An 18989-nucleotide genomic window follows, 5' to 3' on the forward strand; every position below is an offset into this window, starting at 1 on the left:
AGAAAGGATTTGAGTTACAAAATTTTGCTTTACTATAAAAGTTCATTTTATTTTCTCCATGAACTTCAGGATGTTTATTTTGTATAGTGGAGTATTTTTTGTTTTCTAAGGAATGTGGCATTTGAGGAGCTGTAATGCTTTTTACAGATTAATTTACGGGTTTTGACATTCTTGAGTGGGAAAACCTCCCGAATCCATGCGCACAGTGGATTTTTGGCCACACAAAGCAATTAAGAGGTTTGGGCTTTAGGGTCAGAGAGACCTGACTGTTAAATTTCTCCACTTAACAGTGGTAAAATCTTAAGTAATTTTTTCATTTTTCTGCACCTTGGCTTCCTTAGCTATAAAAAGGGATAATAATATATCCATTTTGGGGGATGTTTGGTGGGTTAAATTCATTCATTCAAGTATTTATTTGTTGAGTACCTACTATATACCGAGACATTCTTCTGGGTACTGAAACTACAATAGTAAATAAAACAAGAAAGAGTTGCTGTCTTCACAGAGTTTACATTCTAATAAGATAAAATTTGGGAGAAAATTGAGATTATGCGAAATAAAACACTCCTTAAAAATTAATTATTGCATCCATGTTTGCAATGCTTATGTCACAAATAAAAAGGCTTAAGAAGCATTTAAGTGTGGCAGAGTAGAGATTCAAATTAGAATTGGCAGTTATACAGTGAAGATATTCTGATAAAGAAAAATAATGTTGAAAAATTAATTGCTAGTGAAGAGATTTTCAAATTATTTTTTATTAGGTAATCATAATTTCATAACAGCTGTTTGGGTATACAAATATGTATATACAATTTTCTAAATATGTAAATAAAAGGCAGTAGTCTAGTATATCTGCTTGAATTAATATTACTCAAAATATTACCAAAACATTTATTTAAAAAATCAGTAAAATTGTTTAACACGTTATAAAAATCTGGGGGTATGTGTACATAAACATTTTTAAGCTTGCTTTACAAAAAAAGAGTGCAATTTCTATCCAAGTGTTCAGAGTGACTTTCAAAAGTAGTTTAAAGGGGGAAAAAAGAAGGTAGCATTGCCTTGTAATACAGCATTAATTAATACTGACTTATACCTTGGGACATTCATGAAATATCCTTTGTTATCACATATGGTAAAAATATTTAAAAATTAATACTCCATTTCTATGAATAAAACATAGAAAATAAGACTTTATTTTCTTAGATTAACTTGTTACTGTGAAAAGCTGCATTCATTCTGCAGATATTACTGACACCTCACATTATTACTTCAAAAATATTTATGGTACTTGAACTTCAAAAGAAAACCCACAAGACCTATTCTCCTCCCAGTACATTCACTGAATGCAGATTTAAGTGAGCACATCTCATTTTGATTGTGCCCTTTATTTGCATACTTTAAAATGACTACAATATAGTACATTTGTATTTTTAACTGGTACCAAAATTAAGATGAATGATATAGGCAAAACCAGCAGCCTGTACTTCTAGTAACAGTTGTCATATGCAAAAAGAAAAAAAAAAAAGCCCTGAGTCAGTATTTTTTGCAAAAGTAATGAAAAAGAGTGCTCTGAAGTCATTTTATAACTTATGAAACAGTTAAGACTGTCCAGTATTCATTTGTCTTCTTTTTTTTTTTCATTTTGATTGAAGAGAGGTATGGCTTTGTTTAGTTAATCCAATTCAGATCATTCCTTAATACTCAATTTCATTTAAGTCCTCAGAATATCCTGATGATTGCTGAGTTATATCTTCCATTTCTGTCAGGAAAGACAAATAGACAATAATAGTTTTCTCTATTTTTATTGCAGAAAATACTTAATTTGCATTCTTATGATTGGAGACTATTGCAAAATCCCTTTTCAGTCAAACTTATATAATTTGTAAAAATATTGTTACCCGCACAGGATCCTGCTTGAAATTTAACATCATCAATGGCAATATCACTTCTTATTGACACTCCCCGAATGGCTTCAAAAATTATCTGAAAAATAATGAAGTTTGAATTTAGAAATAGAGTCATCCTGATAAAACAATGCTGGTCAAGGGCAAATCCAGGCTGTATGGTTCTGGAAGCCTAGATTGTTCTCAGGGGCCCCCTTTCGGGAAAAGAATACAAAATCACCAATTCAAATTTAGGTACAAAAGGGAATATTTATTTGAAATTTAAAGAAATTCACAAAAATTACTGGAGCCCTGGAGATTCAAGTTCCTTTCTTCTGAGACGTTTTTAGGCAATTTCCCAGAAATGCCCACCTAGAAATGCCTCCTGGTGGTGACCTGGTTTCCCTCCCCACCTAGAACATTCTACTCTTGGTACTCACAGGGCCTATCAGAGTGAGGGGCCCAGAAGCCTAAGCTTCCTTAGGCTCTCCCTAAATCTACCTTCATACTAGTACTAGGTGGGAGAATTAAAATGACGGATGAGACCCAAGTATGAACAGCAACATATAATAATTAAATTTACCAAAAAGACAATGGGTCACTTATCAAGTTAAATACCATAACATCCAAGACACAGCCCAAGAAAAAGAGGAAACCAGTTTCATGACTTTAGATCCTAGAAGAAAATAACTGATCAAATATTCAGGTTCTAAGGAAAATAGATCATATTACCAGCTCTAAGGCTGCTCTGATAATGGTTAATAAACCACCGAATACTCCAGGGAGGTTGTAGGTAATGAAAATCATCCAGAAGACACATTTGCTCTACTCATTTTATGAGCAAATTACTCCCTATTGGACTAGTTTATGATTTAAACTAAATCAGAGACTATAAAGTGGATAATTAATAAGCATATGAAACTATCTTGAAATTAATGACTCAAAGAACCTTTAATGATGGAAATGTTGCAAAATAACATTAATAGAAATTGTAAAGATATCACCCTAAACAGGAATCCAAATAAATGGCAAAAAGAGGAAAAAATGTCCTAACACATCTAGATAGGAGGATATATGAGTGTAGTTAATAAGTGTTTTGGTTTTCTGGACAACAGTAAAATCTGTTTTTTAGCCTCCACCTCTGCAATAGAAGTATAATAGGAAAATCACCTGATGGAATTATATCCTGAATTGTCTTCGGTTGGGCCAAACACTTGATTTCATACAATCCTCTCCTTTGAATTTCCTTCATATTTCAGTGATCACCATTTTATAGTATCATGAGTGCCCCTTTGCATTATTCCCCTATTTGTATCTGTAGAAATTCTATTAAATAATTGTGGTTATTTTAGAATTAGATAAAAATATTTTTTTCTATCAGTTTAAGTATATTATTTTTTTCAAAAGGTTGCTAAGTCATTAGCACATAAATACTTATTGTTGGGACTCCACTACTTGATAAATGGAACATTAGCTATCTTTTGGTCTAGGGGCACCAGGAAAAACATTACTGAGATTAAGGGTACCATGAATAAGAAAATTTGAAGACCTGGTCTTAGCTCAGTACCCAGCACATAATAATTCCTACTAAATGTTAGGCAGTATAATGAACAATATGAATGATATAAATATTTCATTGAGCTGAGAATTTGTCTAACACTCTCTTTCAATGGTATCAAAATATAAGAAATCAGGGAGGAAAACACCTGAGAGCAGAGGAGGAAAGGTAAGCAAGGAATCCAAAGGAAATAAAATCATTTTGTGTTTTTGATCAATGGTGAGTCAGTTTCTGCTTAGCACTTTAATAAATCCCTTAGGAAAGGACATGATTAAAATTTTGCCACTTAATGCATTTTTTTCTACAAAGAAAAAAATCTGATGACTGGAATATCATCCAGAGGCCACCCAGGTATTTCCCCTATAGGATAAATCTCAAATGACGGCAGTACTACAGCATTCTAAAAATCACCTACACCTGCCCACCACCACTAATGATGTACACATTTACTTCTCTAGTTCTGTGCATTTTCCTGATCTCCAGTCTCATAGCCTATTTTTTACTTGACACAGCCACTTGGATGTCTGATAGACATCAAAAGCTTTGCACATCAAAAACCAAACCAGACTGGGGCTTCCCTGGTGGCGCAGTGGTTGAGAGTCCGCCTGCCGATGCAGGGGACGCGGGTTCGTGCCCCGGTCCGGGAGGATCCCACATGCCGCGGAGCGGCTGGGCCCGTGAGCCATGGCCGCTGGGCCTGCGCGTCCGGAGCCTGTGCTCCGCAACGCGAGTGGCCACAACAGTGAGAGGCCCGTGTACCACAACAGAACCAAAAAACAAAAAGAAAACAGACCAAACCAAACCAACTGTTAATTTCCCTCCTGCACATACCGCCCTCACTCCTCCAGATCTGCTCCACCTAAGGTCTTCCTCATCTCAACAAAGAGCAACTCCACTCTAGCAGTTGCTCAGGTCAAAAACTTTGAGGTCATCTTGACTCTTTCTCTCAAACCCCACATTCCACGCGGAAGGAAGTCCTGTGGGCTTCTGATGACATCTCACCTCTGCTGCACAGCCCAACCCACCACTCCTACTCCTCCTGCAGGAGCCCCCAGAGTCTACTCCACTGCAGCCTACTGTCCATGTAGTACCCGGAGTGATCGTTTTAAAATATAAATCAGACCGTATTACCTTAAAGCCATCTGATGGTATCTCATTGCTTTTGGAATAAATTTCAAACTCTACCATGTCAACCAAGGCCTTTCATGAGTATTCCCTGATACTTCTTTGACCTCATTACCTGATCAGCTTGACTTATTCTTTTTCATAGCGCTTATTAACACCTGATGTTACATTGTATATTTTTGTTTCACATTTTCTACCTCTCTGCCACTAAAATGTAAACTAAAAAAGAGTATGCACTACCAAATGTAAATTAGATAGCTAGTGGGAAGCTGCCGCATAGCACAGGGAGATCACCTCTGTGCTTTGTGACCATGAGAGGGGTGGGATAGGGAGGGTGGGAGGGAGGGAGACACAAGAGGGAAGAGATATGGGAACATATGTATATGTATAACTGATTCACTTTGTTGTAAAGGAGAAACTAACACACTATTGTAAAACAGTTATACTCCAATAAAGATGTTAAAAAAAAAAAAAAGCCAAAAAAAAAAAAAAAAGAGTACGAAATCTATGCTATGTGCATTGCAGTATCCTCGGCACTTAAAAAAAATAGTAAATGGTCAATAAATATTTATTAAAAGGAGATATTTTGGCCTCATACTATAGGATCTCAGTCTGGATGCCTGATGTAGCTATTGAGATTACCAGGTCTGCCATGGTTATAAAGACCAGAGAGATTTGGGAGAGAATATATTTTCAGAAACAATAATAGTATCTTTTTATAGTTTGGTACTTTAAAGTTTATAAACCCTTTCACAAACATAATCTCATTGGATTCTCACTCTAACTCTGGTGATATCAGCATGGCAGGCATTATTACCCCATTTTGAAAATCTATAAACAGTCTCAGAGAGGATAACATTTCTCCAAGATCACTCAGTGCTTGTGGCGCCCAGGGCAATGAGTGTATTTTGGGACTTCTATGGTGGGAGGGAACGTAGAACAGTGGCTCAGGAATACAAACTTTGGACTCTGCCACTTACCAGCTGGACATTTAGTTTTCCCCATCTTTAAAGAGGAGCTATAATATCAATTGGAAGAACTCATGCACAGCTCTCAGCTTTGTAAGTACCTGGCACATAGAAGATGGCCATTTGCACATGAGTGTCTCCGTGTTTTATTAGACACTAGGATGTTTTGGAGAACCTAGTTCATCGTGGTCTCCAGACAGTCCTGAGGGAATCACAAAATCAAGAAGAAAATTCCTCATGGCAGATTCATATCTGTTCCATTCTGAGCCAAAGGGAATTGTCTGGAATCTTCTTTCCAAATTGAGAGCTGAAAGTCTCTCGGGTCATTCCTCACCTTTGAACTTGAACACCCCAAGATGCCACCCCAGGTGCCTCACTACTTTGTGCTCAAAAATATTTTCAAACAACAAGCCACCTAGCAAGTCTAGTAATGCAAGGACCTGTACCTGGCCCCCAGGTTAGATGCTGGGAAGTCACCTGTTCCATAGAACTCAAATTCTAGAGCTCTTCTGTATCAGCATCATTTGGGGGTTTTAAAAAACATCAGTGCTCAGGCTCCACCTAAGAGACTCAGATTCGTTTTGTCCAATAACAGAGATTCTTCATCTTTAGAGTGCATCAGAATCACCAGGAGACTTGTTAAAACATAGATTTCGGGGCCCTAATCCTCAGAGTTTCTGGTTCAGTAGTTCTGAGGTGGGGCCTGAGAATGTGGATTTCAGGTGAATTTCATATTAGGTGCATATGCATTTCAGGTGTTGCTGCTGGTCTCAGGACCACACTTTGAGGACATTTGAATAGGGTAGGAGTATGAGTGCCCTGATAGCCTAAAAAATTAATTCATCGTCTCTGAATGATGATCAATGATATCAGTAAGTTCCTGAGTGATCCATTTTCCTTCTGTAAGCAGATATTAAATCACTATTAAAATTATTCCTGGGGCTTTTTTTCTTTGTTAAAGTTTTAGATAATTTTATCCATGCTGAGATAATGGGCCAACCGTAAATAATGGCACATCTTCCCTCTGTCATTTGTTCTTAGCAATCCAGCACCCTAGATGGCACTGTAAGCTGGTCACCTGAGCTTCTGCAATTCATTCCCATTTAGATCTGCAGAAAATTAATTTTGGTTAAGGGGTGGTGTAAAATAATGTCTTTCTTTTGGATACTTCTTCCTTAAATATTCCTTTAAGATTTGCTTAAACCAAGCGGCCAGTGGTTAAAGTTGAGGGGTGCTGGTCCAGAAGCAAGGATGAGGAGGAAGTAGGGCTTTTAGCTGAAGGTCACACCTGGAATTCTACAGAGCAATTTCAGGAATAGTCAGGGGTCTAATGTTATCTCCCCAGAGCTTTCTGGAGCCTTGGCTCAGGTAGGCAGGTGAAGTCAGTGGCTTTCAGGAGGCTGCTGCTGATTTCTAGACTAACTGGCTGCTCAATCTCATCCATTGGAATTGAAAAGGCTCTTTCTTATTGCTGTCCAGATTCCCTTATAATTGGGATCCCGTAGGATGGAGGTCTTCTACCGCCCGTGAGAAGACCCAAAGGGAGACCCAGGACATAGGATCAAGACTAGTTTCTTCTGCATCAGTGCGGACGGAGGCTTAAAAATTTACTCTTGACCACATACTCTGTTAAATAGAAGCTTACAACAAAAGCCCTTGCCTGTGGCTAATGATGAGTGAAAGATGCAGCTGCAACAACTAATTAGGTAACACCATGTTTCGAAGAAAGAGAGACTGTTTTGGAGGTTTGCAGGATACACAGAATATACTTGACACTCATAACGCACCAAGACAAAAATAGACACACTTTCATCACTGAGTTGCAAAAATCACTTTATGCATAAATACCCAAAGCTTTCTCTTTCTGCCTAATTTCCCATTCACTGCTTAGGTTCAGTCAATATAGACTAATTATTTTTACTCTTAAACAAGTACTGCCTTTATCTATGACCCTGAAAAAGAACAAAACATTCTTGATGGTAGCAAGAAAAAGAAAGAGCATCAGAAGGTTAAAGGAACATTTCCCATCACTTGATTCTTATCTCTTTTGGCTTACCTGGTGTCGCCTCTCACAGGTGTATTCAATCAGCCCTCGTAGCCAGGAGATGCTCTGCTCACCTCTTCTTCTCCATAAAAGGGACTCTTCACTGTCACCTTCCTTTTTCAAATAAACATTCAGGAGGCCAGTCCCTGCTCCATACATGTGGTAGAAAAATGTCAAGCAGTGTTTTCCAGTGACTCCTCGCAGAGGCCTGGACGAGAGTCGTGCTTTTTGTCCATACACCATGTGGGAAGCCTCGATGTACATGTAGTAGCCTTGACAGCAATGCAACGTCAGGTATTGTTAAAAAGGACACAGTTATATTCGCTTCTTTCTCTTATATATACATGTATATTTTTTCAGATTATTTTCCATTATAGGTTATTATAAGATATTAAATATCGTTCCCTGTGTTGTACAGTAAATCCTTGTTGCTTATCTATTTTATGTATAGCAGTTTGTATCTCTTAATCCCATACTCCTAATTTATCCCTCCCCTCTTCTTTTTCTTTTGAGTAGTGTTCTTGGAAACAAATCAGAGTCAATGGATGACTTGACTACAGTACTGATAAAGGATTTTACAATTTTGGAGAATATGTAAAATCCAAGGAGGATAAATATGCTACAAAATTTAGACCATCAAAATAAGTGTTTTCATGTAATAATTTACAATTCAGTTTAATATACAGGAGGTAATAAATATACTAGTATTGTGCCACTGTGGTGGCAATTAACATATCTGAATTTATCCTACTAATTCGTGGACAATATTCTGAGCTTCTAGACATTGGTTTAGGGGAATAGTCAGGTAGATCTGGGTTCAAGTCTTGGCTCTAACATTTGTTGTCTGTGTGACTGTGGTCTAATGGATGATCCTCTCTGAACCTATTTCCAATTTAAAAATAAGGATTAATAAACCTGTGCTACAGAGTTGTGAGAATTAAATAATGTGTGTGACATATGCTCACATGTAATATATATTCAAATATGAGTTTACTGTCCTGCCTTCTTTCCTGAGGTTTTCTGTGACACTTCTTGAAAACATAATTATATAATATTTAATATAATTATATATGACATTTTATATATTATATATCTTATACTATATACTATACATCATATACTACATGTTAATTATATAACACTTTACATTTCCATTTTCCTTTCCTAATTTTAGTTTGCTTTTTAATTTGCTGGTTTCAGACAGAAGCAGAATTAGTTCACATGTAAATAAGGCAGTGGTGTGTTGGAGCCTGTTTCCACTGGCTCTCAATGGTCAATTGTGTGATTTCTGTTGGTAGGTCCAAATGAGTTCACATTGGTAGTTTGAAATAGGCCATGATGGAAGTATTTACACCACAGAAATGGGACATAACTACAGATCAGCCCCGCCCCCCAAAATAGAGCTGGTTGGTATTAAATAATTACCATGAAGCTACTGAAACAGGCAATATATTAATAGTAATTTCTCGAATAATACAGCCATAATATAATTCTGTGCACCTGTGGCTCATTTTAAAAAAAGCCTTGCACTCTATATAAGTAGCTCTTAATCTTTGCTCATTTGATGAAAAGTTTATATCTCTTCTACCTGAAAAACTATGCACAGGTTTTTGTATGTGATTTCACTGTCTTCTTTGCCAATATTGATTTTTTTACATACACAATGTAAAAATAATTTTTACATACTGTTATCTATTATTTCACACAGAAATTAATGGCCACATTGAGGGAAAAAAGAGATCCCAAATAATGCATGCAAATGAAATGGGTTCTAGAGCATCTTTATAGTCTGAGGTTTAATCAATGAGGTCTATTCATTTCCCAAAAGGCAGTGCTTGAGATACCCCAACCAGAATTGATCAGAAGCTCCACCTATGCTCCTTCAAGGCACTCCTCCTCTTCCTTTCCCTCATTTCCATAAAGACCTGAGAATCCTACATGCTATTAAAAGGGTGGGAGAAAGAGTCCTGCCCAATTTGGTCTTATCAAATAGTGTGCACTGTGCAAACCCTTCCCCCAGCGTTTCACTCGGTAAAGTTATCACCCTGAAAAACTGGGCGATCAGAGTAATGGGGTGTGGGCTTCATCAACCAGTCATCCCCATGATCTGCTCTAAAATATTGGGAAAATATTGTCATGTTTCTGGTGTGCTCACCAATGACATCCTCATTACTAAAATCAGTGGTCAATTTTCAGTCCTTGTCATTGTCATCAGTAGCATTGGACAGAGTAGATCACTCCTGCCTCCTAGAAGGACTTTCTTATCTTGGTCTGTGGGGCCCTGATCTCTCCTGGTTTTTCCCCCACCTCACTGCTTACTCCTTTGCTAGTTCACCCTTTCTTCTCTGACTTCTTGACCCTGGAGTGCTCCAAGGCCCAGTTTTTGAACTTCTCTATTCTCACTCACTCCTTCAGTGATCTCATCTTGTTTCATGGCTTTAAATGCTCTGTGTTGTCATATCTCAAATTTAAATTTCCAACCTCTTTTCTGAAATCCAGACTTGTTTATTTAAAGTGCCTAAGAGACATCTCCACATATTGTCAAGTAGACATCTCAGACTGAACATGGTCAAAACGAGGCTCCTAACATCCTTGCCCTAAAGCCGATCCTACCCTTTCTAGTTGACCAGGCCCCAAACCTGGCCATCATATGCCACTCTTCACCTCCTCTCACTCTTCACATCCAGATGTTCAGGAATTCCTGTTGGTTCTACCTTCAAAATATGTCCAGAATCCAGTCATTTTTCTCCTCACCACCTCCATTGCTACCCCCTGGTCTGAGCCAGTATCATTTCTCAGTTGGATTAATACAACACTTCCCAACTAGTCTGCCTGCTTTTACCCTTGTTCTCTGCAATCTAATCTCAACATAGCATCCACAGTAAACCTTCTAAAACAAAAGCGGGCTTCCCTGGTGGCGCAGTGGTTGAGAGTCCACCTGCCGAGGCAGGCGACACGGGTTCGTGCCCCGGTCCGGGAGGATCCCACATGCGGCAGAGCGGCTGGGCCCGTGAGCCATGGCCGCTGAGCCTGTGCGTCCGGAGCCTGTGCTCTGCAACGGGAGAGGCCACAACAGTGAGAGACCCGCATAACGCAAAAAAAAAAAAAAAAAAAAAAAATGTAAAACAAAAGCTAAATTTTACCATTCCTCTGTTCAAAACCTTCCACCGGCTCAGCATTTCACTCAGAGGGAGAGCTGAATGCCTGAAAATGTTTAGGGCCCCATACAATCTCCTGCTCATTCTCTTAGCTCTCTGATTCCTATCACCTTTCTCCTCACTCTGGGTTGTGTGGTCACACTGAGTTCCCTACTGTTCCTGGAATACGGTAGGTATACTAACACCTCAGGGCCTTTGTGTGTGCTAAGCTCTGCTTGGAATGGCTTTTCTCTCATATAATCTCAGATCTCACTCTCTCACCTCTAACTCTTTGCTCAGATATTACCTTTTCTATTAGGCCTATTCTGACTACACCATTTCAAATAGCAATTCCCTTCCTCTGGCACCCCTCTTTCTCTATACCCTAATTTATTATTTTCCACACCATTTAATTGCCTCTTAACATACTGTATGATTTTCCTATTTTTTATGTTTGTCTCCTTCCTCTGGAACACACAAAGGCAGAGCTATTTCCTTGTTTACTTCACTATGCCTCCAGGTCCTAGAACAGTGCCTGGAACATAGTAGATGCTCAATAAATATTTGTTGAATGAACAAATGAATTTTTTCCACAGCTCTAAGCCACAGACCAGTTTGACCATTTCCAAAGCACATGGCTCTACCAAGGTCCCTCCAGTTGCATGAGGATCTTGGCAATGAGACGTGTACTTGACTAGGATGCTCCAAGGCAAAGCTGGAACAAGAGCAAGTTTTGATAAAATTAAAGTCATATCAAAGCAAGTGTTCTCAAGCTAGTTCCACACCATCTGATGTATTTTTTTTAACCAAACACACATTCTTAACTTCATTATCTTCATTCTTTCACTGGCAATAAAATTGCTACACAAGAAGCACTGGGGTTTTTACACGTTTAGCAATGAGAGGAAATTTGATTGTTCTTTTCTCTAATATTTTCTAACTTAAGCGAGGCTAGATATAAACAAATACAGATACACAAAATCCTTACAGAAGGGTGTATTTAATTTAATTCCATGGAAAATAAGGTCAAAGCATGAAATGACCATGGTTTATCACCTACTATGCACAAAGGTATTCCATACTATCCTATACATAAGTTAGTATAGCACAGTGAACTGAAACCCTACTTTAATGCATGTTTAAATTAAAAAATATTTCCTCCAGAAATAATTCTTAGGTAAATAAGAAGAAAGTCAAAGAAAAATAACTTTGGTGCCTGGCTTTGGGGCTCTCAAAAGCCTACTTGAATCCTAAGAAAAGGACCTTGGCTAAAGATGAAACATTCAATTGTGGGGCGGGAAGGGCTCCTCTGAAAGATGCTGTCACTGGGAAACTGGAAAGTAGAGACTATTGTGGGTCTAAAACATGAAGTCTTTTCAGAGTGGAAAGGAAGCAATAGATCCATCATAAGTGAGAGACGACCCAAGAAGTATCTTCTGTCTAGTGATGATAGTGTGTGTCCCAGTGATAACGACATGAGTCCTGGCCAAAATAGTCTGAGATCCTGGAAGAGAGGTAAATCTCTAATCACCTCCAGGATTATCGAACTGAATTTTTTCTTTCGTGAGTACTGTGCACTAATCATTTAGCCTCAACTGGATGAAGCATTACTCTGGTAATGCTTTCAGCTCATGCGTCTCTGGGTCTTGGGTATCAGACTGAAGCCGTTACCTAAGGTTTCCAGTTCCAGAGACTGTTGTGTTTAGTACCATGAAGGATGAAAGGAAAGCTCCTAAGGTGTTTGACATGTGTAATTGTGCAGCTTTTGGAAGAGAGGGATAACATCCAGGGGAATGTCAGTATAACTGTGCCTTTCTGGGGCACAGGCACCAGTCTGCTTTTCTTGAGTAATGCTGACCGTTCCAAAAATCCTTCAGGTTTTTGTTTTTTTTTTAAAACGGTTTCTATTTTAAGCACATATGCATATTCCATAAGGCAATACTGATTTAGACTAATCTAGATCAACATCTATACCTAAAAATAATTGTAACATATTTGTCAACTGATCAGAATTTGTCCCTTTGATGCCCAGACCAATTATTCCTCTTGATTCCAAATATGTTTTTCTTCTTGACTTGCATGTGACATTTCCTTTCCCCAGAAAAGATCACAGCTTCACGGAGAGCCAGTCTGCCTCACATGTGTTTGGAAAGCAGAGAAAAGCCCTGTGTGTTGACAAGCTTTGCCACATTCCAACTCCAAATGCTGTCTGTCTCAGCAAACAAAAGCTATGGATTGGAGCCAGGAGCCCCAGCGCTGAAACCTCAGACTGGCTTACGTGTTCCTGCACATGAAGGATTCCAGTCTGCAGAAGGGATTATTAACTAGAGAAAACAAATCACCTTCTCTCTGTGGATCACTGTTTAACATTCAAGACGGGGGTTCCAATGGGTCTACTGGGAGATCAGGGTCCCATCTGTTCTTTGCTCAGCAGCTGTGATGTGTTGAGACACACACCATATTTGTAATTTGGAGCAGTGAAGCAGCTGTTCCTCTAGTCTTGCAGCCTCCTCTCACCAGGGCCAGGAAGGAGTGGGGGGCATGTGGAATGAATAGCTAGCTGCTTTATTAAGCTGAAAGAGGATTCTTAACAATCAGGGAAAAAAGATATCAATGCTTTGGGAAGAACAACTGCTAAATGTGTCTCTCTAAAATTGTTCTTTACTATATCTTTTAAATGATTTTTAAAGCTCCGTCATAAATGAGGAGTTATTATTTACTGGGTACAGAGTTTCAGTTTGGGAAAATGAAAAAAATTTCTGGAGATGGTTGGTGGTGATGGTTACACAACAAGGTGTATGTATTTAATGCCACTGAATTATATATGTAAAAATGACTAAAATGGTAAATTTTACGTTATGCATATTTTACCACTATTTTTTTTAAAGCCTGTCATAGAAGCCTTCTCTTGTGTAAGTAGGGTCTGACAATATCAGAAACTAGTGTGATAAGTTATGAAAAGATTGAGGGAGATTGGAGATTTTAATAATCTGGAGCTAATTGCCCCGATAGTTACAGCCTAGTTGGGTAGCATCATTACATGTCTGGATATTAGTACCAAAATTCTTAAAAGACAAGGACTTGGGGCTTCCCTGGGGGCGCAGTGGTTGAGAGTCCGCCTGCCGATGCAGGGGACACGGGGTCGTGCCCCGGTCCGGGAAGATCCCACATGCCGCGGAGCGGCTGGGCACGTGAGCCATGGCCGCTGAGCCTGCGCGTCCGGAGCCTGTGCTCCGCAACGGGAGAGGCCACAACAGTGAGAGGCCCGCGTACCGCAAAAAAAAAAAAAAAAAAAAGATTCTGCTGTCACTAACACCTAACAAATACCCTCCAGTCATCAAAGAGAAAGATACTGTTGCTGGCCCAGCATTTGAACCTATCACTTTATTAAAGTATAGAATAAGAAATTCAGCCATTTTTGTACCCTGCCATTATTTTACTGCCTGTATTTGAAAAAAAGAGACATAGAAAAGATTGCTAGGACTAAATGTAAAAATAGCAAAAACTCAACAATGCAGGCAATAGAAGACCTTTTTGGATGTAATTTCATTATTGTTTAAATTGTACATCTAATCACAGGCAGGTTTGCTATTGCTCTCCCAGGATCCAAGCAGACAATAATTAAAATTACTTTGAATGAGTTTCAGTGCTTTAATATTGAAAATGTGTATGTTGTCTAAACTGATCTATAAGATCTTGTCTGCCTCCAGCATCCTTTAAATCTATGAACTGTTACTAAGCCAATTAAATTTTCTTATTACTTCAGACCATATCCCTGTTGAAGAGAATTCCAGTGACATTCATCTAAGCAACAGTAAGTACATTTACTATGTAAGTCACTTCTTTAAAAAAAAAATAGGAGGTGGACTTCCCTGGTGGCACAGTGGTTAAGAGTCTGCCTGCCAATGCAGGGGACATGGGTTCGAGCCCTGGTCCGGGAAGATCCCACATGCCGCAGAGCAACTAAGCCCGTGCGCCACAACTACTGAGCCTGTGCTCCAGAGCCCACAAGCCACAACTACTGAGCTCGCGTGCTGCGACTACTGAAGCCCACGCACCTAGAGCCCATGCTCCTCAACAAGAGAAGCCACCGCAGTGAGAAGCCTGCACAGCACAATGAAGAGTAGCCCCCGCTCACCACAATTAGAGAAAGCCTGCATGCGGCAACAAAGACCCAACGCAGCCAAAAATAAATAAAATGAAATGAAAAAATAAAAAAATAGGAGGTAATTGTTAAGTGGTTTCTACCATAATTAAATTTAAAAGGCATTTTCAGTATTTTTTTTACCATGATAGTTGTCCCCAATATTTATTACTCAAGATTGAGAGTTATAAAGGGAAAGAAGTAGAATAGTCTCTCAGACAGTTCATAGCCAAAGGCAGTATAAATGTAAATTTTAATATTCTGCTTTTACTACTCCTTGCCAAAGACAGAACACAGTGCAATAACATAATATCAGATACAGCAAGACCTTGGGTAGAATAACCAGGAAATATCAACAAAAGAATACAGTTGAAAGAGACCAGAGACACATAGAGCTCATTCAAAAACACTATGATGGGTTGGTTTGTAGTGCAGAAGAGAAGAGCAAATGTCTTCAAATTTTGAGTATAACAATCATGCTCTTAAATATACGATGCTAAAAAATGAAATCCACAACATCCCCTTGTGGATGTGTTGAGTAACTTGTAGCTGACCTACACATCTGCTGAGAAAAATTATTTTTAAAATGGATAAATTTTTTTTAGAAAACATCTGTTTTGAAGTTGTCAGAGAGCCTCCCAAGCAGCAAGAACTTGAGGGGCCAAGATCCCTGAGACAAGGGAAGGTCAGTGAAGTGAACTCAACATTCTTCAAGCTGCTTTCCCCACTGGGGCATTTGCCTATTCAGTTTAGAAGTTAAGCAGAGGGCAGCTAAGAGGCAGAGAAACCAACAGTTCTCACTGTGGGATGATAAAAACTGGAGTTCAGGGCTGCAAAAGCAGCCGGGACTTGAGGATCAAGTTTTGTGAGAAAAGATACACACAGCAGACTGAGCAATCTTCCCTTGAGGCATGTGCCAAATTCTTTTTATTTATTTATTTATTTCTTATACAGCAGGTTCTTATTAGTTATCTACTTTATACATATTAGTGTATACATGTCAATCCCAATCTCCCAATTCATCCCCCCCCCCACCCCCATTGTCCCCCCTTGGTGTCCATACGTTTGTTCTCTACATCTGTGTCTCTATTTCTGCCCTGCAAACCGGTTAATCTGTACCATTTTTTTAGGTTCCACATATATGTTTTTATGGTTGAGTAATATTCCGTTGTATATATGTACCACATCTTCTTTATCCATTAATCTGTCAATTGGAATTTAGGTTGCTTCCATGACCTGGCTATTGTAAACAGTGCTGCAATGAACATTAGAGTGCATGTGTCTTTTTGAATTATGGTTTTCTCTGGGTATATGCCCAGCAGTGGGATTGCTGGATCATATGGTAATTCCATTTGTAGATTTTTTAGGAACCTCCATACTGTTCTCCATAGTGGCTGTATCAATTTACATTCCCACCAACAGTGCAAGAGGGTTCCCTTTCCTCCACACCCTCTCCAGCATTTATTCTTTGTAGATTTTCTGATGATGGCCATTCTGACAGGTGTGAGGTGATACCTCATTGGAGTTTTGATTTTCATTTCTCTAATGATTAGTGATGTTGAGCAGCCTTTCATGTGCCTCTTGGCCATCTGTATGTCTTCTTTGGAGAGATGTCTATTTAGGTTTTCTGCCCATTTTTGGGTTGGGTTGTTTGTTTTTTTAATATTGAGCTGCACGAACTGTTTATATATTTGGGAGATTAATCCTTTGTTGATTCATTTGCAAATATTTTCTCCCATTCTGAGGGTTGTCTTTGTCTTTTCATTTTGTTTATAGTTTCCTTTGCTGTACAAAAGCTTTGAAGTTTCATTAGGTCCCATTTGTTTATTTTTGTTTTTATTTCCATTACTCTAGGAGGTGGGTCAAAAAATATCTTGCTGTGGTTTATGTCAAAGAGTGTTCTCCCTATGTTTTCCTCTAAGAGTTTTATAGTGTCCGATCTTACATTTAGGTCTTTAATCCATTTGGAGTTCATTTTGTGTATGGTGTTAGGGAGTGTTCTAATTTCATTCTTTTATATGTAGCTGTCCAGTTTTCCCAGCACCACTTATTGAAGAGACTGTCTTTTCTCCATTGTATATCCTTGCCTCCTTTGTCATAGATTAGTTGACCATAGGTGTGTGGGTTTATCTCTGGGCTTTCTATCTGTTCTATTGATCTATATTTCTGTTTTTGTGCCAGTACCATATTGTCCTGATTACTGTAGCTTTGTAGTATAATCTGAAGTCAGGGAGTCTGATTCCTCCAGCTCCACTTTTTTCCCCTCAAGACTGCTTTGGCTATTCGGGGTCTTTTGTGTCTCCATACAAATTTTAAGATTTTTTGTTCTAGCTATGTAAAAAATGCCACTGGTAATTTGATAGGGATTGCATTGAATCTGTAGTCCAAAAACTGCTTTGCACAGTATAGTCACTTTCACAATATTGATTCTTCCAATCCAAGAACACGGTATATCCCTCCATCTGTTTGTGTCTTCTTTGATTTCTTTCATCAGTGTCTTATAGTTTTCTGAGTACAGGTCTTAAGAGTGGCGAGAGTGGACATCCTTTTCTTGTTCCTGATCTTAGAGGAAACGCTTTCAGATTTTCACCATTGAGAATGATGTTTGCTGTGGGTTTGTCGTATATGGTCTTTGTTATGTTGAGGTAGTTTCCCTTGATGCCCACTTTCTGGAGAGTTTTTATTGTAAATCGGTGTTGAATATTGTCAAAATCTTTTTCTGCATCTATTGAGATGATCTTATGGTTTTTATTACTTAATTTGTTAATATGGTGTATCACATTGATTGATTTGCATATATTGAAGAATCCTTGCATCCCTGGGATAAATCCCACTTGATGATGGTGTATGATCCTTTTAATGTGTTGTTGGATTCTGTTTGCTAATATTTTGTTGAGGATTTTTGCACCTATATTCATCAGTGATATTGGTCTGTAATTTTCCTTTTTATAGTATCTCTATCTGGTTTTGGTATCAGGGTGATGGTGGCCTCGTAGAAAGAGTTTGGGAGTGTTCCTTCCTCTACAATTTTTTGGAACAGTTTGAGAAGGATGGGTGTTAGCTCTTCTCTAAATGTTTGATAGAATTCACCTGTGAAGCCATCTGGTCCTGGACTTTTGTTTCTTGGAAGATTTTTAATCACAGTTTCAATTACATTACTTGTGATTTGTCTGTTCCTATTTTCTATTTCTTCCTAAAGGTTTATCAATTTTGTTTATCTTCTCAAAGAACCAGCTTTTAGTTTATTGATCTTTGCTATTGTTTTCTTTGTTTCTATTTCATTTATTTCTGCTCTGATGTTTATGATTTCTTTCCTTCTACTAACTTTGGGTTTTGTTTATACTTCTTTCTGTAGTTCATTTAGGTGTAAGGTTAGATTGTTAAATATATTTGAGATTTTTCTTGTTTCTTGAGGTAGGATTGTATTGCTATAAACTTCCCTCTTAGAACTGCTTTTGCTGCATCCCATACGTTTTGGATCATTGTGTTTTCATTGTCATTTGTTTCTAGGTACTTTTTCATTTCCTCTTTGATTTCTTCAGTGATCTCTTGGTTATTTAGTAATGTATTGTTTAGGCTCCATATCTTTGTGTTTTTTACGTTTTTTCCCCTGTAATTGATTTCTAATCTCATAGTGCTGTGGTCGGAAAAGATGCTTGATATAAGTTCAATTTTCTTAAATTTACCAAGGCTTGATTTGTGACCCAAGATGTGATCTATTCTGGAGAATGTTCCATGTGCACTTGAGAAGAAAGTGTAACCTGCTGTTTTTGGATGGAATGTCCTATAAATATCAATTGTCTCTATCTGGTCTTTTGTGTCACTTAAAGCTTGTGTTTCATTATTAATTTTCTGTCTGGATGATCTGTCTCTTGGTGTAAGTGAGGTGTTAAAGTTCCTCACTATTATTCTGTTACTGTTAATTTCCTCTTTTATAGCTGTTAGCATTCGCCTTATGTATTGAGGTGCTCCTATGTTGAGTTCATATATATTTATAAATTGTTATATCTTTATTCTTGGATTGATCCCTTGATCATTATGTAGTATCCTTCCTTGTCTCTGGTAACATTCTTTATTTTAAAGTCTATTTTATCTGAAATGAGTATTGCTACTCCAGCTTTCTTTTGATT

The 18989-nt window shown here is 38.3% G+C and overlaps 1 protein-coding gene across 3 annotated transcripts in view; it reads right to left on the reverse strand.

Moving 5' to 3' along the window:
* Window positions 1-746: 746 nt before the first annotated feature.
* The window catches only part of MAMDC2 (MAM domain containing 2), a 162550-nt gene continuing 144307 nt past the window's right edge, over window positions 747-18989 (reverse strand). For 2 of the 3 annotated variants that reach the window (XM_024126846.3, XM_024126847.3), the window contains exons 12-14: window positions 7591-7850; window positions 1899-1983; window positions 747-1759 (exon numbers count right to left, since the gene is read on the reverse strand). In XM_024126846.3, the coding sequence (XP_023982614.1) occupies window positions 1695-1759; window positions 1899-1983; window positions 7591-7850 (410 nt within the window). In that variant the 3' untranslated portion in view covers window positions 747-1694. Of the gene's footprint in view, window positions 1760-1898; window positions 1984-7590; window positions 7851-18989 lie in introns of those variants that run through there. The other variant, XM_024126848.3, reaches the window with a different exon arrangement.

Source organism: Physeter macrocephalus, chromosome 9 (assembly GCF_002837175.3).
Source record: "Physeter macrocephalus isolate SW-GA chromosome 9, ASM283717v5, whole genome shotgun sequence".
Taxonomy (NCBI): Eukaryota; Metazoa; Chordata; class Mammalia; order Artiodactyla; family Physeteridae; genus Physeter; species Physeter macrocephalus.